General features: G+C 33.4%; 1 protein-coding gene across 1 annotated transcript; it reads right to left on the minus strand.

The window, feature by feature from the left end:
- Positions 1–40: 40 nt before the first annotated feature.
- Positions 41–19,266, minus strand: LOC128240452 (acetylcholine receptor subunit beta-like). Its single transcript, XM_052957094.1, has 11 exons — positions 18,856–19,266; positions 12,740–12,912; positions 12,390–12,433; positions 11,402–11,575; positions 7,424–7,570; positions 6,119–6,203; positions 5,549–5,634; positions 4,175–4,320; positions 3,774–3,851; positions 3,271–3,429; positions 41–1,795 (listed from the first exon to the last, which is right to left on the minus strand). Exons 1-11 carry the CDS (start codon positions 18,878–18,880, stop codon positions 1,491–1,493), a joined length of 1,422 nt encoding a protein of 473 aa, XP_052813054.1. The 5' UTR covers positions 18,881–19,266; the 3' UTR covers positions 41–1,490.
- Between the last annotated feature and the right edge of the window lie 305 nt (positions 19,267–19,571).

The raw sequence follows: 19,571 nt of genomic DNA on the forward strand, positions 1-19,571 counted from the left end.
AAAAACAAGCAAATTCAGAAAATAACTTTTATTCCTTTTATTACTATTATAAAAAATAAGCACATGATCAATGAAATATAAATATTCCTGTACATTCTCATTCTATTTAATGTAAAATTCAACTTGATCTAAATGAGATAATTATTCTAAACTTGAGATATTAATCTACACACAAACTTACAGATAAAGTATCATAGTACAAAACAATTTGAGTTTATGTGCTTTTATGGTAGTAACACTACAGAAAATAAATATTGGTGTCCGTGCGCAGTACTCATCATTTCTAAACAAAATTGTGGGTGATAGCAAATACAAGTAAAAAGGTGATCAAATTGTTAGCAAGTCAGCTTACATTTTAAGAAATGCCAAATTATTTAACTTGGTTAGCTAATGAAAAATTGTATCTAACTTGGTTTCGACAAAAGCTGAAAGGAAAAAAAACAGCATAGAGTCTGTTTCTTGGATAGATACCAGTCCTTATGTCCTTTTTCTGAGGCTATGAGGGGCATTAAATCATAACCTTGAAATCGAGACGGGCAACTTATCCACTATACCACTTTAATCATTTCACATTTCAAAGAGCCCAATGAAACGGTGGTACAGTGATTCATAATGGATTCTTGTTATTTTATGTTCTGCATGACCTGACGTAAGATTCAAAACGTCGCTCAAGCGCGCATTTTTTGCTCATTTCTAATACCAACCACCATGCCGTACATTTAGGTCCACTAGCACGATATATGAATCACAACGGAAATGATATCGTTAGAGTTTATAAAACGGATAACATTAACAAAATAAAATTCAGCTTCCCTTGAAGGTATTAATTAGATAAGTTATCAACAAATTTAACTGCTGGGTGAACTTAACATTTTTCATTATGAAGGCATAAACGAAGCAAGCAAGAAGAGGAATGTCTGTCAAAATATAATAATGAAATCTAGTTTAATTAGCGGTTAGTCTATGAAGCTCGTTTAACTGTAAACTTGTTTACCCCAGCCCCAAGACGAATGTACATAGCATATTCAGTGTTAAATCATAAGTAAAATAACAAAGCTGATGTTTGCCATTGGTTGAAAATCTATTGAAACCACTATGCTTATTCATTACAAATAGTATGCACCCATGCTATCACTGGGGAATGAAATGTTAGTTGAAACTACGTTAGGATATTGAATAGCAATAGAAAATGACTTTCAGAAATATATCACAATGGTGCACGCATTTTGAAATATTCCAGTAAACAATCACGAAGACTTATATTGCAAGTTCATGCAAACAAATGCCTCCCTTTCAGATATCAAGTTATAGATCATCCCTTATTTAATAGAGTTTACGTGATAGATTATATTAACGATACCAAGCACTGCAAACAGTTGTTGTAGCAAAAGTACATACATTGTATAACAGAAATAGTTATTATGTAGAGTTGGCATAATAACAAAAAAAAAGTTTGATTTTTTTCACCACAAACACCTTAACATGTTCATTTACTGTTGTCCACCAACAGCGAGAATCGACAAACAAACCACGGTAACAGTAACAACCAAAAATACAAACAAATACATAAAGAAGCGATCAAGAATAAGAGCAACCTCCTTCCATGAGTAATGTCTTTCCTCAGGTTTCTTGTTCTTTTCATCATTATCATCATCATCTTCTGGCAGTGCCACCTTGCGACCTGGCGAATACCTGTCTATGTTATCATCGATTACTTTGTCCAGATCTACCAAAGCAATGCGCGAATCAGAAACGTTCGATGGTTTTACTTTCCCTTGTCTGCAACACGCTCCTCCTGCAATAGAACAGTTTATATTCATGCACGTCCACAGGCAGCGTAGTCATTCATTATAATTGTGGTTGTTAAGAATGGTTCAGTATTCCGCTGATGCACCAGTTCTGTAAACATTTATTTTTGTTGAGCAGCAATCAATTATTTAACCTTAAATAGTGTTTATTTACACTCATCCATTTTGCTCGATGTAAATACAGCTTAACGCTGCTATGAATTACTCGCGGATCCGTTTTCTGGGAAGACACCGATATAAGTGTCCTTTTAGAAAGGCCTGAGAGATGGAACCAATAAACTGAACTGATGTTTTATGATTTCATTTAAATTGACTTATGATGGACCTTGTCATAAAAAGTGAAAACGTTCAAGGTCGACCACTCCACAACATTGAAACGGAAGTAATTTTTAAGAGTTGTGTGCAATACTACGTCCATTTCTTAAATAGAACAGACAATAATATAATAGAAACTACAGCAGGGGCAAACCAACAAGCCTTACGTAAACCAAGATCTTGTTTTACGACACAGGGCACCTGATAAACGGAATATTTATTAAGAGAACTATATATTTTTGTATACTTTTGTGTCTTTAATTAACGAAATATAATATGAGATTTGCAGAGGCCAACAATATCGCGTCCTTAAAGTTGATCACGTAGCGTAAAGCAGGACTGCAAATAGTACGTTTCGTAAACAGAGCAGACACACATGAGAGATTTGTGATATGGTTTTGGATCGTCTGTGGCACGTTAAAATACGTGTACGGTAACCGCATAATAGTTGTAGCCCGGAATTTTAGCCATTCTGTTTTTTCCGACCTAATCCTCCGGTACAAACAAAATTAAACCGTTGTAATATACACATGTTACTTAGGAAACAATAGAGTCACTGGACTGTTACATGAATTTCAATAGCTTGAAATTCACCTTTTATTTGTACCGGCATGGGAAAACCCAGTTATGTTAATTCCGGGCTATATGTATTGACACTCGTGATAAAAAGGTTCAGCTATATTTGACAAGGATTTTAACTACGAAAACTCAACATACACGGCATATATCTAGTTTTTTAATAAGAATAGTCGGAAATGCTTACTGTATGATAACGTATCCTTTTTATATATACCCGAATAGAAAGGTAAGCGTTAACTAAGCTGATATAATGGATATTTTTACAGAGCTTATCTCTTTTATTTTGGAAAATTTTATTCAGCAAGTACATCATAAATATTGCCTCTAAAACAAGGTATGATCGTCATTTAACTTTTTGTTTCCGTTATGTTTCAAATATCAAATGTACATATATTTGTTATACTATAAAGCAGTTGTAGTTTATCATAAACTTATAAAGTATATATTCAAAGCAAATGACAGAACATGTATTACACCTTACAAAAATACAGAAACACATGAAATATAAAACACCATTCACAGCTTTCCCTATATTCAAATAATTGTATATATTTTGCAACCGGCTTACCTTTCCAGCACGTAATTTTCACCAAGAAGTATTTTGTGAATTTCTGCAGCCAATCAGTGGGCGCCTCGTCATCGTCATGGTTGAAGTAAATGTCAAGGACGACAATCGTGAAGATAACCGAGAGCGTGCTCAACATCAGAATAATTGTGAGGTATGTGGCTAAACAAATATTGTTATAATTATTTTAGTATTACAGTTGATATATTAAGATTGTGTATGGGGTCAAACAGTGTCAGCATTTTTATTTTCACAACGGAATGAAGCTTTTGTATGCAAATATGAATAAATCTGCAGGAAAATATCGTCCGTACAAAATAAAAATTTATTAAATAGTATGAGTTTTGTAATTGAAATAGAACTTAAGTAATAATTATTAGCAGGGGCGTATATAATTTATTTCCAACTACAATATGTATCGACTTCATAACATGGTAAGCAAAAATAAAGACGAATGTTTAATAACATTTACTGTATTTTTTTGATAAATGATACCCATAACTTACACAAAACACTGGCGCTAAGCGATGTTTGTGGAATATTGTCTGTTATTAGCGTCAAATACACTGCGTAGGCCAAAAGAACTGAAGAAAAAACAACATCGATTTCTTAAAAAAACAAATATTCCTTTTGGTTGTTTATTGAATGTTAGATTTTAATTACGTTCATATTTCATCGCGAGGAAGTTCTGTCATGCTTAAAACCCAGCGAAACCAAAAGTGATATATATTTATGTTTTCGAGAAGTATAAATATTAAGAGTTGAAATTATATTGTGATCAGGTTTGATTTTGCACAAAAAATGGTAGCTGAAAGATCGACCTATTCCCGTCTTGATTGATTGTGGTTTTAAAATCGCTGAATTGTTGTTTTATGCACTCAGAAAACAAAGCATTTTTTGCACCAACCTGTCAACGACATGCCGATTCGCTCCCCCGACTCAGGTGGCAGTTTGAACACGAACACGATCAGACAGGACATGAGAATCACTGGAAAGATCGTGTTCAATATATGGTAGAGGGGTCTCCTCCTCAACTTCATGGTGAAATACAGTCTGAAAAAGAAAACTAATGATGAAAATATAGTGTAGATATTTCTATTAAGCTGTGTTGACTTCTGCTGAATAATACAACGAAAATTGCATGGATAAGTCATTGTTTAAGGGTGATTATCATGCCGTACATAACACTTATGAAAATAACACTGCTGTAAATAACACTGCTGTACATAAAACTGCCGAACATAACACTGCCGAACATAACACTGCTGTAAAAAATCACTGCTGTAAAAATCACTGCTGTAAAAAAACACTGTTGTTCATAACACTGCTGTAAATAACACTACTCTGAGAGAGAGAGAGAGAGAGAGAGAGAGAGAGAGAGAGAGAGAGAGAGAGAGAGAGAGAGGAGGGGGGGGGGAGGGAGGGAGGGAGAAAGAGACAGACATATAAACAGAGGGAGAAAGAGAAGAGGGGGGCAAAGTGAGAGAAGGAAGGAGAGAGAGAGGCAGACATACAAACAGTAAGAGAGAGAGAGGGGGTGGAGAGAGAGGCAGACATACAAACAGACACAGAGAAAGGGAGAGAGAGGCCACAATACAAACAGGGAGAGAGAGAGGGGGGGGCAGACATACAGACAGAGAGAGATGGAGAGGGGGAAGAGAGAAATAGAGGCAGAAATATAAACAGACAGACAGAGAGGAGAGTGAGAGAGGAGAGGGGGAGAGAGAGGGGGGATACAGGCCGAGATACAAAAAGAGAGAGAGAGAGAGAGAGAGATTTTCATTTTATATATTTCCAACTGTAGTGAGTGTATGTCATATATAGTCACAAATATGATAGCTGGCCTTTTTTTTAAAAAAAATATGGTAATTTATCGTGAGGGTTCTCCATAAAGACAATTTGGTAAATTCAGTCATTGTAGTTAATATTATCATATAGGCCTACAGTTGTTAACAATACTTAATACTGAGTCACATAATTTGTAAAGCATCGCAAGTGTATGTACACCCGCACCTAAAAAAGGATTTGACTCGACCCAAAACTATTGTCACTTTTTAATATTGTAGATTCTGACTTATACTAAACAAGACAAGTTCATCTCATTAATATAGAATCATATATCGTAAGTTTAGGTCTAGTTCAAGGTCTTCACTATCTCCAAAGGACTTTCACTACCGAATCTTGGTCAACCTGCCAAAACAATCTCACCCATCGTAACTGCAGGATTCAGACGGACCTAAACTTCTTAATCAGTTGGTACATCTCATGAATACAAACTCACCTGTCATAAGTGAACGACTCGGATTTTGACCTTCCGGCTGATTCCGAAGTGTTTGAAGTCTCAATCAACTCCCATTCGCCATTTTCCTAAATAAAAATAAACGGTCAGAAAATGTATAGATAAATAGACTAGTTTTATATGTTCATTGACAAAAGAAACCGCATTAGTCAAAAATAAGTTGCATCACCCAAGTGATGTTATCAGACAATATGACGTAAATGTGGTACTATATTCTAAAATAATTAGTGATTCGTTCATTGTTAGCAATGTTCAATAAAATATTAATCAATAAACAAAATTTCAGAATAAATGTATTTAAAAGACAGTTGCAGCAAAACAGATAACCAGTCTCACGATATGTTAATATATAATTACAAATAGTCCATGCCTGACATCAAATAAAACTATAGATACAACGTGGGCAGTTACCTTAAAATGCAGCAATATTCTGTTTACTGGAACTCCACAATTACCAAGGCCACACAAACACTTAACTACAAGCTCAGCGCTACAATATTGTACACCGTAATCTTGTCATTACAAGTGGAAATGAAACCCAAAATTACTTACACTAAAATTGTCCAAAATGAATGGGTCATCGTCAAATGACAGAGATATCTCGCTTGATGTATACGACCATGTTGTTAAGACTATGCTGGAATAATGCATTTAAAAGTTGTTTTAGTTTACATCAAAGTTATCCAAATTAAATGGGTCATCGTCAAATGACAGAGATATCTCGCTTGATGTATACGACCATGTTGTTAAGACTATGCTGGAATAATGCATTTAAAAGTTGTTTTAGTTTACATCAAAGTTATCCAAATTAAATGGGTCATCGTCAAATGACAGAGATATCTCGCTTGATGTATACGACCATGTTGTTAAGACTATGCTGGAATAATGCATTTAAAAGTTGTTTTAGTTTACATCAAAGTTATCCAAAATAAATGGGTCATCGACAAATGACAGAGATATCTCGCTTGATGTATACGACCATGTTGTTAAGACTATGCTGGAATAATGCATTTAAAAGTTGTTTTAGTTAACATCAAAGTTATCCAAAATAAATGGGTCATCGACAAATGACAGAGATCTCTCGCTTGATGTATACGACCATGTTGTTAAGACTATGCTGGAATAATGCATTTAAAAGTTGTTTTAGTTTACATCAAAGTTATCCAAAATGAATGGGTCATCGACAAATGACAGAGATATCTCGCTTGATGTATACGACCATGTTGTTAAGACTATGCTGGAATAATGCATTTAAAAGTTGTTTTAGTTTACATCAAAGTTATCCAAAATAAATGGGTCATCGACAAATGACAGAGATATCTCGCTTGATGTATACGACCATGTTGTTAAGACTATGCTGGAATAATGCATTTAAAAGTTGTTTTAGTTTACATCAAAGTTATCCAAAATAAATGGGTCATCGACAAATGACAGAGATCTCTCGCTTGATGTATACGACCATGTTGTTAAGACTATGCTGGAATAATGCATTTAAAAGTTGTTTTAGTTTACATCAAAGTTATCCAAATTAAATGGGTCATCGACAAATGACAGAGATCTCTCGCTTGATGTATACGACCATGTTGTTAAGACTATGCTGGAATAATGCATTTAAAAGTTGTTTTAGTTTACATCAAAGTTATCCAAAATGAATGGGTCATCGACAAATGACAGAGATATCTCGCTTGATGTATACGACCATGTTGTTAAGACTATGCTGGAATGCATTTAAAAGTTGTTTTAGTTATATGAAATCGATCAATAAATTGATTTTGGTGTTAAGTGTGTCATAATGTCAGCCTTTATAAATATTCAAATTTTGAGGAGGATCAATAATATAAGAATGAAAATAATTACCTGCATGTCTGCGTATCAAGTGGGTAGTAGGTGATATCCGCCTCACAACTCGTTTCGAACACGCCCCCTGGTGTCCACCTAGCGGTACCCAAGGCATTCAGTCGGATGAGAGTGTTCACGTCGCTGAACACTTCAAGGTCATTCACACTAAATCAGGAGATGATTTATAAAAATAATGAATGGAACGAAGAAACATAGACAATAATACACACGTATTAATAATGTGTCTCACATGGAATACGAATGATTGTTTGAGTTATGAAAATGAGTAATTATGACAGTCCGGTAAAAAAGGCATCAGGGGAGATATCTGTGATTTTCTGTGGCTGATTTCCAGTAAACCCAAGAGAGTGGGGTAGGCCTAAAGGAAAAATGTTTCAAAATAATAAAAAAGTTTATTTATCTTTAAGTACACACTGATCAAGTGAAAATATATTTTACCAAAAGTGTGTTATATTTTGAATTTTATCATTTTCACAGATGGAATATGGGCATATTTTTGTGTCATAATTTTCCAGAATATCAGCCAGCAACATAGTCTGGTTTCTTGATGATATTTTTTTCTTTCAAATAAATATAAAAATATTCAAAACAATGGCAAAAATATTGATGATAAAAGATTCACGTCTGGGGTACCATAATGCAAATATATTTTCCTTAAGATAAAGGCAATGATAACAAGCCTCAATACATTGGTGGTTAGTAAGTTCCAAAAGTCTTAGCGCCTGAAACCGTTTATCATCTAGTAACGTGTTTGCGTTGAAATGCAAATGCTTGATAAAATATTATATCATAAAATTGCTACGGTCTCAGAACACCCACATTTGTTTAAAAGGACACATGTATTATGCTTACTTAACAGAGAATTTAAAAGGGACTTGTGCTCAGACATCAAACATTGTGAACAAAATGCTCGATTGAAAGATTCGATGAAATATCTTCTAAAAATCACATTAGATCTTTAAAGTTAATATGTTTTAGCGCTATTGGAATTTGATATAAGGCTTGAATTTACAAAACAAAGGTCCAACCGAGTATTTGGCAGTTGCTGTTTGGTTTGGTTTTTTTTCGTTAATCATGTTTTAGCAGCTGATCGTGCTATAACCATGTAAACTATGTTACGCTTCATCAAGTTTACGTAAACCATCCATAATAAGGTCCAAAGAGTGTTGATAGTAATTTTAATTTCAAATTAACACAATGTTATGTTTAAATACTTTCATAGTTTTCGACGAAAGCTTTTTGATAATAGCATAACGTTATGTCAGAAACAAGTCAATGAAATAAATTGCTTTATAACAATAGTTAAATTGTGTTATATAACCTCCCTTTAATATAAATTACATAATAGTAGCGTCATAATGGTGTTTTTTTTTAAATGTTACCATGCAAAGACGTAATATATTGTTAATTAATAAACTTTAAACATGAACTAATTTCGATGTTAACATCTAAAATACACTAACACATGTCTGCAACCTAATAAAAAGGATATGCCTGAAATACGATTTGTCTGCAAATCTGTTTAAAGGACTTAACCACAAAAATAGCAAGATATTTAAAGACATCATCCCCTTAAGTGATACAAACCTCTTTTGGGCGGGGTGATACCAAAAAAGGTAGCATTTTGTATAAATTTCCAGGTGATGCGCACCGTTAATCAGTTGTATAGATAGTTAGATAAATGTATGTCAAGTCATTTGAAATTCATAAAGAATATAACATTTTGTTTGTGTTTGATAAACATACTTCGCCAAAACAATACAATTAGTTCTAATTTATATTACAATATATTTAAATAATAATATAAAAAAAAATAACTACATGTATAATAGAATGGCAAACCAAGAAACTCGTTTTAATAAAAAAAAAAATGAAATTTACTGACTATGATAATAAACCTGCACCGACGATTGTGTCAGAAATCAAACGAATGTTACAGTATCAGAGTTATTTGCTTTTCCTGTAAGAGCTGACCTTTAACTTGATGCCAGGTACTACGATTTAGAACATTGACACTTTTAAATAAATAAGTTGGATTGTATATGTTCATACCTTTAGAAGTTTAGATAAGCAGGCAAGTTCTAACTAAAGCGTGGCCATACATTTTATTGTCCTGTTACTATTGCACATGCATGTAGTTTAATTTTCTGAGGGTTAAATTGTTTCGCATTTTTTCACGAATAAAACTGGTCGCTTATTCATAACCTAGCAACATATTCAATCTGTATGATGCTTCCGAATACGAAATGTCACAATTTTTTAAAAGTTTCAAAATAAGGAAAAACACTTAATGCGAAATGTCTCGAAATTAATACCTTGCAAAATAAAAGAACTTACATGAGTAGATTAGATTCATGTTACAAACAATAAATCTTAATTAGTCAAGGAATATGATATATGATCATTAATGAGCTATCCAATTTATGTATAATGAGTACCTTGGAGAGTTAATTTGTCCTACAATTTGTTTGGGTTTACTACTTCCAACCACATCAAAACAAATTCTAATGAGTTGAAAGGAAGTTCATATGTGTCTCACCTATTCACAAAGAATCTTTGGCATTTATTTATTATTTTCATTCCAGTACAATAACCGAATCATCTAATGCGATGTCTTTTAAATACACGACAGGGAGGAGGGAATTAATTACCAAAACAGTCAGGGTTCAAGTTTCAACTTCTGGTTCTTTGATAGCAATGGATATGATAGTCGGTTTTAAAAAGAAAAGTATCGCTAAAGAATGTTTAGGGAGCTTTGACAGTGTTGCACCAACCATTATTGTTTTGCATTCGAACATATTTGTTCCAGAATATAACTACTGTATTAAAGATAGAGATATCTATCCTTACAGTTGTGGCTTAAGTGCACTTCAGTGGTTGTGTGTTTTCTGGATCTTTCAGAATAATTGGATTTGACTCTTAGTGATAGTGATTTTCGAAAATAAAGTTTCGCTATATAGGGAGTTGTTGACAGTGTTTGTATTTATTGTCCACGAGTGGTCTCAGCTTATCTTCTTATGTTTGTTACCCAACAATATCTGTACCAAAGCATACATAATTCCACCTTTCGAGGTGAAAATGTTTAAATAGGAATAGGAAGCTTAGATTGAATTACACGGTAGTAAGGGGTTAGGTTTTGGGTTTTTTATCTTAGTGCTCCTTTTCAAAACGGCTCGCTCTGCCTCAACATTGTATTGTTTAAAGACTCAACGGAGCAGTAGAAATATAATGCATAAAGAAAATTGCTTCTCATAAAATAAGTTAATGCTTAAAAACGATATACGTATTAAACATTCTACAGAAATATATGTACGAGATATAACACTGCTCTCGGATAATTTAAAAGGACCAGTCCTCTTCTAGAATATCAAAATAGGGTATCTGCACATCTTCCTTTAAAATATAGATATTATATTTATCAAATATATAGGCAAATCTTTCTTTCGCATATTCATGTTTATTCTTTTTATTGGCTAATCGTTACCAAATCCTTCTTTCATCTATCAGTTATTATTCTTTGTATTAGCAAATCCTTTTTCATAATAAAGATACATTTGTACATCCATTTTGCTTTTTTACCGACTTGATGAACTATATATTAATTCCCATAGTGCCTCATTAATGGTCACCTTCAAATTGTTTTGTTTTTATTTCATTTCGAAGCAACTAGTCAAGTTCAGTTCATTATTAAGTTAAAGAAGCAAAACCATTTTCATTGCAAATATGTCACAGGTTAAAGTGCATACACAGAAAACCCATTTAAAAATATATTTATTTCTGTACACAAAAGCCACGCAATAGAAAGCTAGAACGCTTTGCAGATAAATGAACTAGCGTACACATATTCCAAAATATAGAGGGTTCTTTTTTCCACCAAAAGTGACATATATTGGCAAGATCGCCATAGGAGAAGAAGAAAATAGTACAAAAATTCGACAAATTACAAAATTGTCAGAAACTCCTTGCTATAATTACCTATTTTCAATTACGACTTTCGGTGTCCAGGCGTATGTTTCGGTTGAGAACAAAAACGGGATATTACTGTAGTTGGTATCCGATCCCCATACAAGACGGTCGTCAGGCCACGACTTTTGAAAATAAAAACACATGAATGATATAACGGTTAAGATACTCAGAAATGTAGAATTGCTAAAAAATTGATAGGTCGCTTCTAAATTGTCTTTTTAATTAACCTAAAAATACAAAAATACTGGAACACAATATAATCTATATGTAATATTTGGTAAGATTGAAATTGTTAGAACAGTCTATAAGCGTTTCCTTGAAACCAAAGTTATTTTGTTGAATTATCGATTATACACACTTATATCAAAAATCGGAAGCAATTTTCAAATGAACATAACTCTTTGAACCATGAAAATATGTGTTAAAATTGCGGACATAATATATGATTCCAAAATATAAAAAAAAAAACGATAATGATTATAGCAAAATTTATCGCTATCGTTGATGAAATTAGTCAGCAAGTTTATACAGTTTAAATTACTTAGAAACAATGTATGCATTTTTCAACATATGTAGACCATAACACGTTGGATACACCCGTTGAGCGTGTTTTTGGCGTATGTGGGTCTTTGAGGACTGCCAGCGCATTGTTTGAAATGCCATAAGTTTCATGAGATTAAGATAACTGCAAGTTTTAGTCACAACTTGATAATAACAGAGTTGATAAACAGGTCGAGAAACATTGCGATCCTGGTGCGTTACCCTAGCTCGTTTCGAAAAGATCGCAAGGCGCTTTATCGGGCCCGGTGTAAAGCAATGATGCACAGGAGACGACGATTCCGGGTTTAAACCTTTAAACCCATTTTCTTCCTGATATACCTTGTGATGTCGTACAAGGTGCAGATGAGCTAATGATCCCATTTATAAATGTATTTTATATGACGCGGACGAATGATAAATGATAATATGATCGACATATTAAAGAGTAAGTACTTACAATTTCAAGAAACCGGATGTGGAAAGGGTCTGTGCCTTGATGTCCTGAAAATCAAATATGATATTGAAATAACAATTGAAGATGCATTTGTTTTTTTCTTTTGCAGAATATGTTAAATAAAACTACAAAAGCTATTTTAAAATATTTTTTGTAATATCTATATTGTTTTATAATATATGAATCTAACCACAAAAATGTTGCTTACGAACACCAACGACACTACTTTTCAGATGCGAAAACCTAAATTTTTGCTAGTTGGTTGAGCTAATATATGCGATTTACAAAGAGAAAAATCAAATTCCTAATAAAAATTGAAAAAAATGATGGTAGTTAGGAAGATACACACGTACCAAGGAATTGACGGTGATCAGATTCATCGACACTGTCACTGGGACCTGTTTAGCGGGTCTTTGGAGAACCTCATATCCTGTAAACAAGGCTGTACGTAGCTCTGTCTCCAGGTCCGTGCTGTATGATGGGGACATACCCCTAACGACTTGTGCTGTCACAAGTACCAGCCCTGCTGCAAATAGAGTGGTATAAACTAGCGTTACAGGTTGTTGTTGTTTCTTTTAGTAGTTAATGCTTTACGTTTAGCTCATTAAAACTAAACCTTTTGAAATGTCTGTATATCTTTAGCAACACTAAAAACGAGAAAAGTCTTACAAATACAATCAAAGACATTACGACAAGCCCAGAGGTAAAACATGAATTATATATAATACAATGAAAACTACAAGGTAAACCCCAGTATACAACAATTCAAATAGTAAAATACCAAAAATACTACCGGGACATCCCAAGTTATCAAACAATCGAATGTCAATGAAACAATGAAAACTACAGGGACAAGACCAGTAGTCAGAGATTAAATATAAACAATACAGTGAAAACTACAGGGTCAAGTCCAGTATACAATAATTCAAATAGTATAATACAATAAAACTACCGTGACAAGCCCAGTTTACAATAATTCAAATATAATACTACAATAAAGCTACAGCGACAAGCCCAGTATACAATAATTCAAATAGTATAATACAATAAAACTACAGCGACAAGCCCAGTATACAATAATTCTCGCAATTCATCGCATTACAATATACAAGAAAACTATTGATCTTGTTATTCTTTGTATTGTATCAGCAGGTACCGTAAAATATAAATCAACATTTTAGAAAGTGTTAATTAGTTATATTTTAAATGTATTGTTGCCATTAGTGTTTAAATTTTACGTTTAAAGGTGATTTCAAGTGGTTGATCTTTTCCCGCATTATTGCGACGTCATTTGAAAAAAATGTTTCCGGTAACAGTCGGGTCGTTCTGTTTACATAATGGGTAAGAAAGGATTAATGAATGTATTTCTTAAATGAGATGAAGTATTATTTTAAACAATTCTTAAATGAAATAAGGAACTTTTGGTGTAAATATAAGTAATGAATTGCGGGGTTGATGTCATTATCGGGGATATAAACGCAATTGGACTGGTCAAAGTACGCGTCCACACACTTTGACTAGCCCAATTGCGTTCATACCCCGATAATGACATAAACCCCGCAATTCATTCCTTAATTTAGGGTACAGAGACCGTTGTTAAGAGGCACAGGGTAACGGCGTTACGACACTGAACGACAGGCACAAACATACAAACACCTCGAAACAAACCAACAACACATCAATATAGCTTTACCGATAAATGGTAGGATTATGGCCATGCAATGGTGAGTTACACTCGAGGTCAACACGTCAGAACATAATTCTACTCGTGGTTTAAACCAGTTTATATGGCCATAGCCTTACAGTTTAGCAACATATATACAATAATAAACAATAAGTGTGATGTTATTCAGGCATCGTAAATGCATAATTAGCACATGGTAGAATTGCAGAAACTGGTACATAACACACCATACTTGGATTTATTTTAACAGTTCATATTATAACATGAACTTTCATCGGTAATGTCTTTTAGCTAATTTTATTATTATTGATAAATGTTCTGTTGATGGCGTTTGTACGGTTTATGTCTCTCGTCCAGTGTGTCTTTTCGGTACATTTTTTGTGCCACTGAAAGGGGCTTAATTAGTTTGACTACTTGGCTTGTCCGTGTAGTCTTTATTAAATTATTGACCAGATAGTATCGATTTCTTTAAATTTCTTCCCCGACGTGGCCCGATGTGACGATGCAAGTAAACGCAGGATACAATAGTTTGTAAATGTCCCGACCAAGATTAACACCTTGCCTTTTGGGGACATGAATATATTTGTAAGATTTTATATAAACATTTATTTTACGTATACCGATTCTGACAAATGCACCAAAAAATTATTTCACAGGGTTTGTACAGTAAATCATTTTTTCCACCAATGTTTACTTGTGTCAGTAGTAAAACGTAGTAAATACTGCGTGTTTGACGTTTGTCATAGGCCAATTACAATCTGTGATTTTTTAAATATTTTATTCAAAAATTTTACGCAAGTTGGTGTCCAATTTATCGCAATAATTGAACTCAACCATATACATGGTGAGTGATTTGGAACGTTGGGCTAGTTCACCATCGCCTTTGGGAGGACCCATAAGGCAAGCAGATAATTAATTCACTAATTGGTCCATTAAACAACTTGATTAATGATCAATACTAATGTCTGATATTCAATTATTTTATGAAAATATGATCGGAAAAACTCAACAAACAGTATATGAATATTTTATTACCAGATTCTTTCAACTATGATAACAAAAAACATTCAGAATATGAAATAATAACGTTCATCGGGTTACAAATGTAGCATCAGGTACAACTAACACTTTCATTTTATATGTATACTTCATTACAACAAATGACCACCATTAAAAAAAGAAGTTAAAAATAGGCGCTATACTCCGCCAGATAAACGTAAACAATCGTAACTAAAATTCAAAGGAGAGAGTTCAAAAGTCTTCGAATGGTTTTGCTGAGGTCGCTGCACTATTTCAAAGCTATCACAAGACGCATTCGGTCACAACATATGTTTGGAGCATGCTAAAGAAAATGGTTTACACCGGTTTGGCCACCCCGAGATTACATTTGTATCTTAGCGGTCTCGAAGAGCTATTATGCAAATCGACCAGTGATCCGGGGTTTTTTTCCACTGTCTTGTCAAACATCTTGACAAATCAGAGATCAATAGTTTAACCCTGAAAAAGACCTTTTTTTGAATGCAGTATGTAGATGTGATCGATCGACAACCTCTAGCCGACCAAAACCGTTCAGTCGTTACAAGTACCAGAAATTCACCGATCGGTCTCAACCGAGGTTTAAGCATTTCGCCGTATACTCGGTAAACGGCTGCCGACTTTTTTTTAACCATTACTGACATTTTGAAAAACCTCAAATTAAATGATCGACTATCTTATCCTAATCCCAATTATTGACAGAAATGGTTGCATAGGTTTCGTTGGTTGCCATATGTTGCGAATGAAATCAGTTACAAACAGGTCGAATCGCGTCAACAAGGATAGTGTGACAGGGACTTTATATTAAGCGTTATATTAAGCGGCGTTATAAGCGTGTAACGATTCCGCACCAGAGTGAGAGCATGTATGTTCATATCACTATATATCATTATATTGTTATAAACTCGATATCCCGTTTACTACCCACGTTTTAAAAGATACATTTGATTAAAACAATAACTTTAAAGTGTTTATCTGAAAAACTCCAAGTATATCAGGTCGATTTTGAGTTTATAAACACTTTTAAATGACGTCATTTTAAGACAGTCAGAGTGCAGTACTGATATAAACAATGATGACATTACGCGAGCGTTCATATCACAATATTACGTACAAAATAGTTCTGCCATTCGTGACTCTCAAGTGGTTAAAGTTCATTTTGTTTAACCAGCTTTTGTCTTCTTAAATCATGATAAGATAAGATCATGATTCCGCCTTTTGTCTTCGTGAACCTTGTCAATACAATTTGAAAGTATATTTGTTAATGTGACCATGTGTCATAGCAATTGTAACAATACGCCCCACTGTTACCTGATACCGATAGTAAATTTTGAAATAAGCGAATCATTCTACGTTATAAATATATAAATGATTTTGGCTACAGAGGCATGGGATCTGGGTGGTAGGGGCAGCGGCCCGTAGAGTTCTACAAGGATGATATCGACAAGATATCTCAGCCAGCTTGAAAACGCTCCCGTTGTACGGTAAGGATAAACAGCGACAAGAAATGTGCTTTGTTACAGCGTGTTTTGGAACCTATTTCAAAGTAAGAAAAATACAGGGACAAGCCCAGTAGTAAAAATAAATAAAATAAAACCCTGTCTAGGGGCAGAACAAGAACCCAAACGACAATGAACTATAGACACAAACATGCCATGAATCCGGTGTCTAGAAAACTGTTCTCAGAAACTATGACTTTTCTGAAATTTGTGCTAGTAATGCCAGCCACGTGCTCTGTCCGCTGGAGTGTTAAAACATTTTTGCGTGCCAGTATGATACAGAAAATGCTAAATCTCATGACGCTTTATGGCACTGGAATGTGACGGACGCAATTGATGGAATGGGCCAATGAATTTGTCTGGGAAATGAATCGCGTAATGGTACATTTGTAATGTTCCACAGAAGTAGACTAAGTTTGTAGTTCAGTGAACACTATTCGTGATATTGGCAATATTATGTATACATATGTGCAATTTGTTTTTGTAAGATTCGCAAAGCCAACTTAGAGTTGCCATTGATGTAATGTATGTTTCGTAATGTATTATGTAAATGGTATTTTTCCATATCATGTGTTTTTCCCGGCGACATGAAGGTCTTGTCTTTAGCATCATTAATTATGTAATATTAATTCAAACTAAGTTTATATGGACGAGTTGTAATCTACGATAATTCAATAACACAGACCGTAATCCATAATCATATTAAAAGTGTACATTAAAAGCAGAAGTGCCATTATTTCATCATACTCATACACTGGTTTTGCAGTTTGTTTGTAATAAGGTAATAAGCATTAAAAACATCAGAGATCCATATTAAAAAGACACATATATCGTTGATTTAGTAAATGTGTGTTTTTATGTATTGCTTAGATGCAGTGAAACACAACTTTTGACATATACTATGGCCTTACCATGAACTACAAAGAATACACCTAGAATTGAGCAACCAATCGAAAAAAATGACAAAATATAGGATAAATTTAGAACATAATGCAATCGATCATAAAATTGAAATCTCATTGGGGTTTTAAATTTATGATCTTTAATTAGCCCTTTGCGCATAAACTGTTACAACTAAACATTCATAATGAAGATCTCTAGGTATAAATGCAAGAATGGAAGAAAAGCTTGATACAGTTACAAACAAACAAATAAAACAAAGAATGAACACGCCTGGTATAAATAAAACTAATCAAGCGAACAAAAGTACAAGCTATTATAACATTTAGTCGGCTTTTAACTCGATTGTGGTTTTGTCTATATGTTAAATTCATACTGTCAGAAGTTATATGGTTTACGAAATAAGTATATCAAAGTGTAATCAAAGTACGAAACCGATAGCTGAAGTATGTATATTTAAGAGGTTTCTACGCTTAATTAAGCTTACTAATAATTACTTTATATTGATATCAAAGTTCGAAACCGATCGTTGAAATACGTATGCTAATGTTAAAGAGGTCTCTATGCTTAATTAAGCTTATCAAAATCTTGTCATAGATATGTGATATAAGTAGGATGATAACAAATTTAAGGACATTTGTGTATGTATTGTTCATTCTTTAATGATAATTTTTCCTTGAACGTCTTCTAATTCAGCACCTTTTGACAGACATTGTACAAATAGTAAATATTGTTTCAAGTACTCAGAAAAGTAGCTTTAAATTCCTGTCTTCACTTGTTTTGCCGAGTTCACATTTTGAGAAATTATCTGATCAGAGGTGAGTACGTATACTCATAAACAAGAGGTAAAGAATAAAATATTAAATACAAACACTGACGAAACCTTCTTCGAAAGATAATTATTCATTCATATTATCTTAATACTAAGACGCATAAATTGAGGTGGGGTTTTTAATCACAGACATGAAAATAATTATTAGCCACCATATGATTAATTAGTTTGTTCAACACGACGACTTAAACACATTGAGCAAAGAACTGAATCGATTTCCTGTTTTAAATTTGTCTAGAATCGCTATACCAATAGCACAAATTAATCTTTCAATAAAAGCACGCGCCATATTTATTTGTTTTTAAGTACCCAAAACCCGTCAATAGAAGGAAATATTATGTATCTAGATATAACATGCCATGCAATGAAATAAATTCATTATTTTGAACAGAATAGATGAAGGAATAATTGACAATGGAATAATATTTTTTCAACGTTATGCTAAATATTACCCCACGATAATAAATATACCATGATTATATAGAAATAACAAGGTTGATAATAAAACATTTCTCTTACCTATAATAGTAAACATTTCCCACATCTTCGATTTGGTCAAGTGTTTGGCTGTGTTTAAATCCTCGTTGTTGTTTTTTTCTTTTTTATTTACACTCTTCCAACTAGTATTTCTTTGTTATATTTTATATTTAGCTGTAAGATATATACTCAGATATATGGTTAAACTTTGCATACACTGTTGTCTTTAGAATAATCAGTTTGTTTCTTTTTCCAAAAACATCGTTGCAGTTTAATCAAATGAATCGACTGCATTGATGTTTTGTTAAAACATACATGTCATTTTAACTTTTAAAAAAGGTGGTAGCGTCCGCACTTTTATCAGCTATTTTAACCGGTCTCTTAGTGTGTCCATATTTTTAAACCGCGATCATTTTATAAATCCACGATTAAGCTCAAAGTCGAGAGCGTCTTCTACACGTAACGTCGTTGGATAATGTAATTATAATGAAAGCGTATTCCCATTATCTAAACTGTTTTTCCAATAATGCCGAATAGTGTATTTGTCTATTTGCTCCCTGATTAACAAAACCAATATGCATAACGATTTATTTTCAATAGTTTCTTTAACTTTTTTTTCTACATTTGAATCGAGTCCTAATTAATTATATTATTTGCTAACATTTTTAGTTACAAATAATTGACCCTTCCTCGATTTGTTAAATTGGTTTCCCTAAAAGTTAAGGTACGTCCACACTTCTTTTAGGTACACGTTCTTT

Source organism: Mya arenaria, chromosome 7 (assembly GCF_026914265.1).
Source record: "Mya arenaria isolate MELC-2E11 chromosome 7, ASM2691426v1".
In the NCBI taxonomy this organism is placed as follows: Eukaryota; Metazoa; Mollusca; class Bivalvia; order Myida; family Myidae; genus Mya; species Mya arenaria.

Coding starts and splice junctions, on each gene's coding strand:
- LOC128240452 (XM_052957094.1), bottom strand. CDS start 18,880: ATGTGGGAAATGTTTACTATTATAG. Junction 6,204..7,423: donor CTTGATACGCAGACATGCAG/GTAATTATTTTC, acceptor GCATTATTCCAG/CATAGTCTTAACAACATGGT. Junction 1,796..3,270: donor GAAAATTACGTGCTGGAAAG/GTAAGCCGGTTG, acceptor GTTCTATTGCAG/GAGGAGCGTGTTGCAGACAA.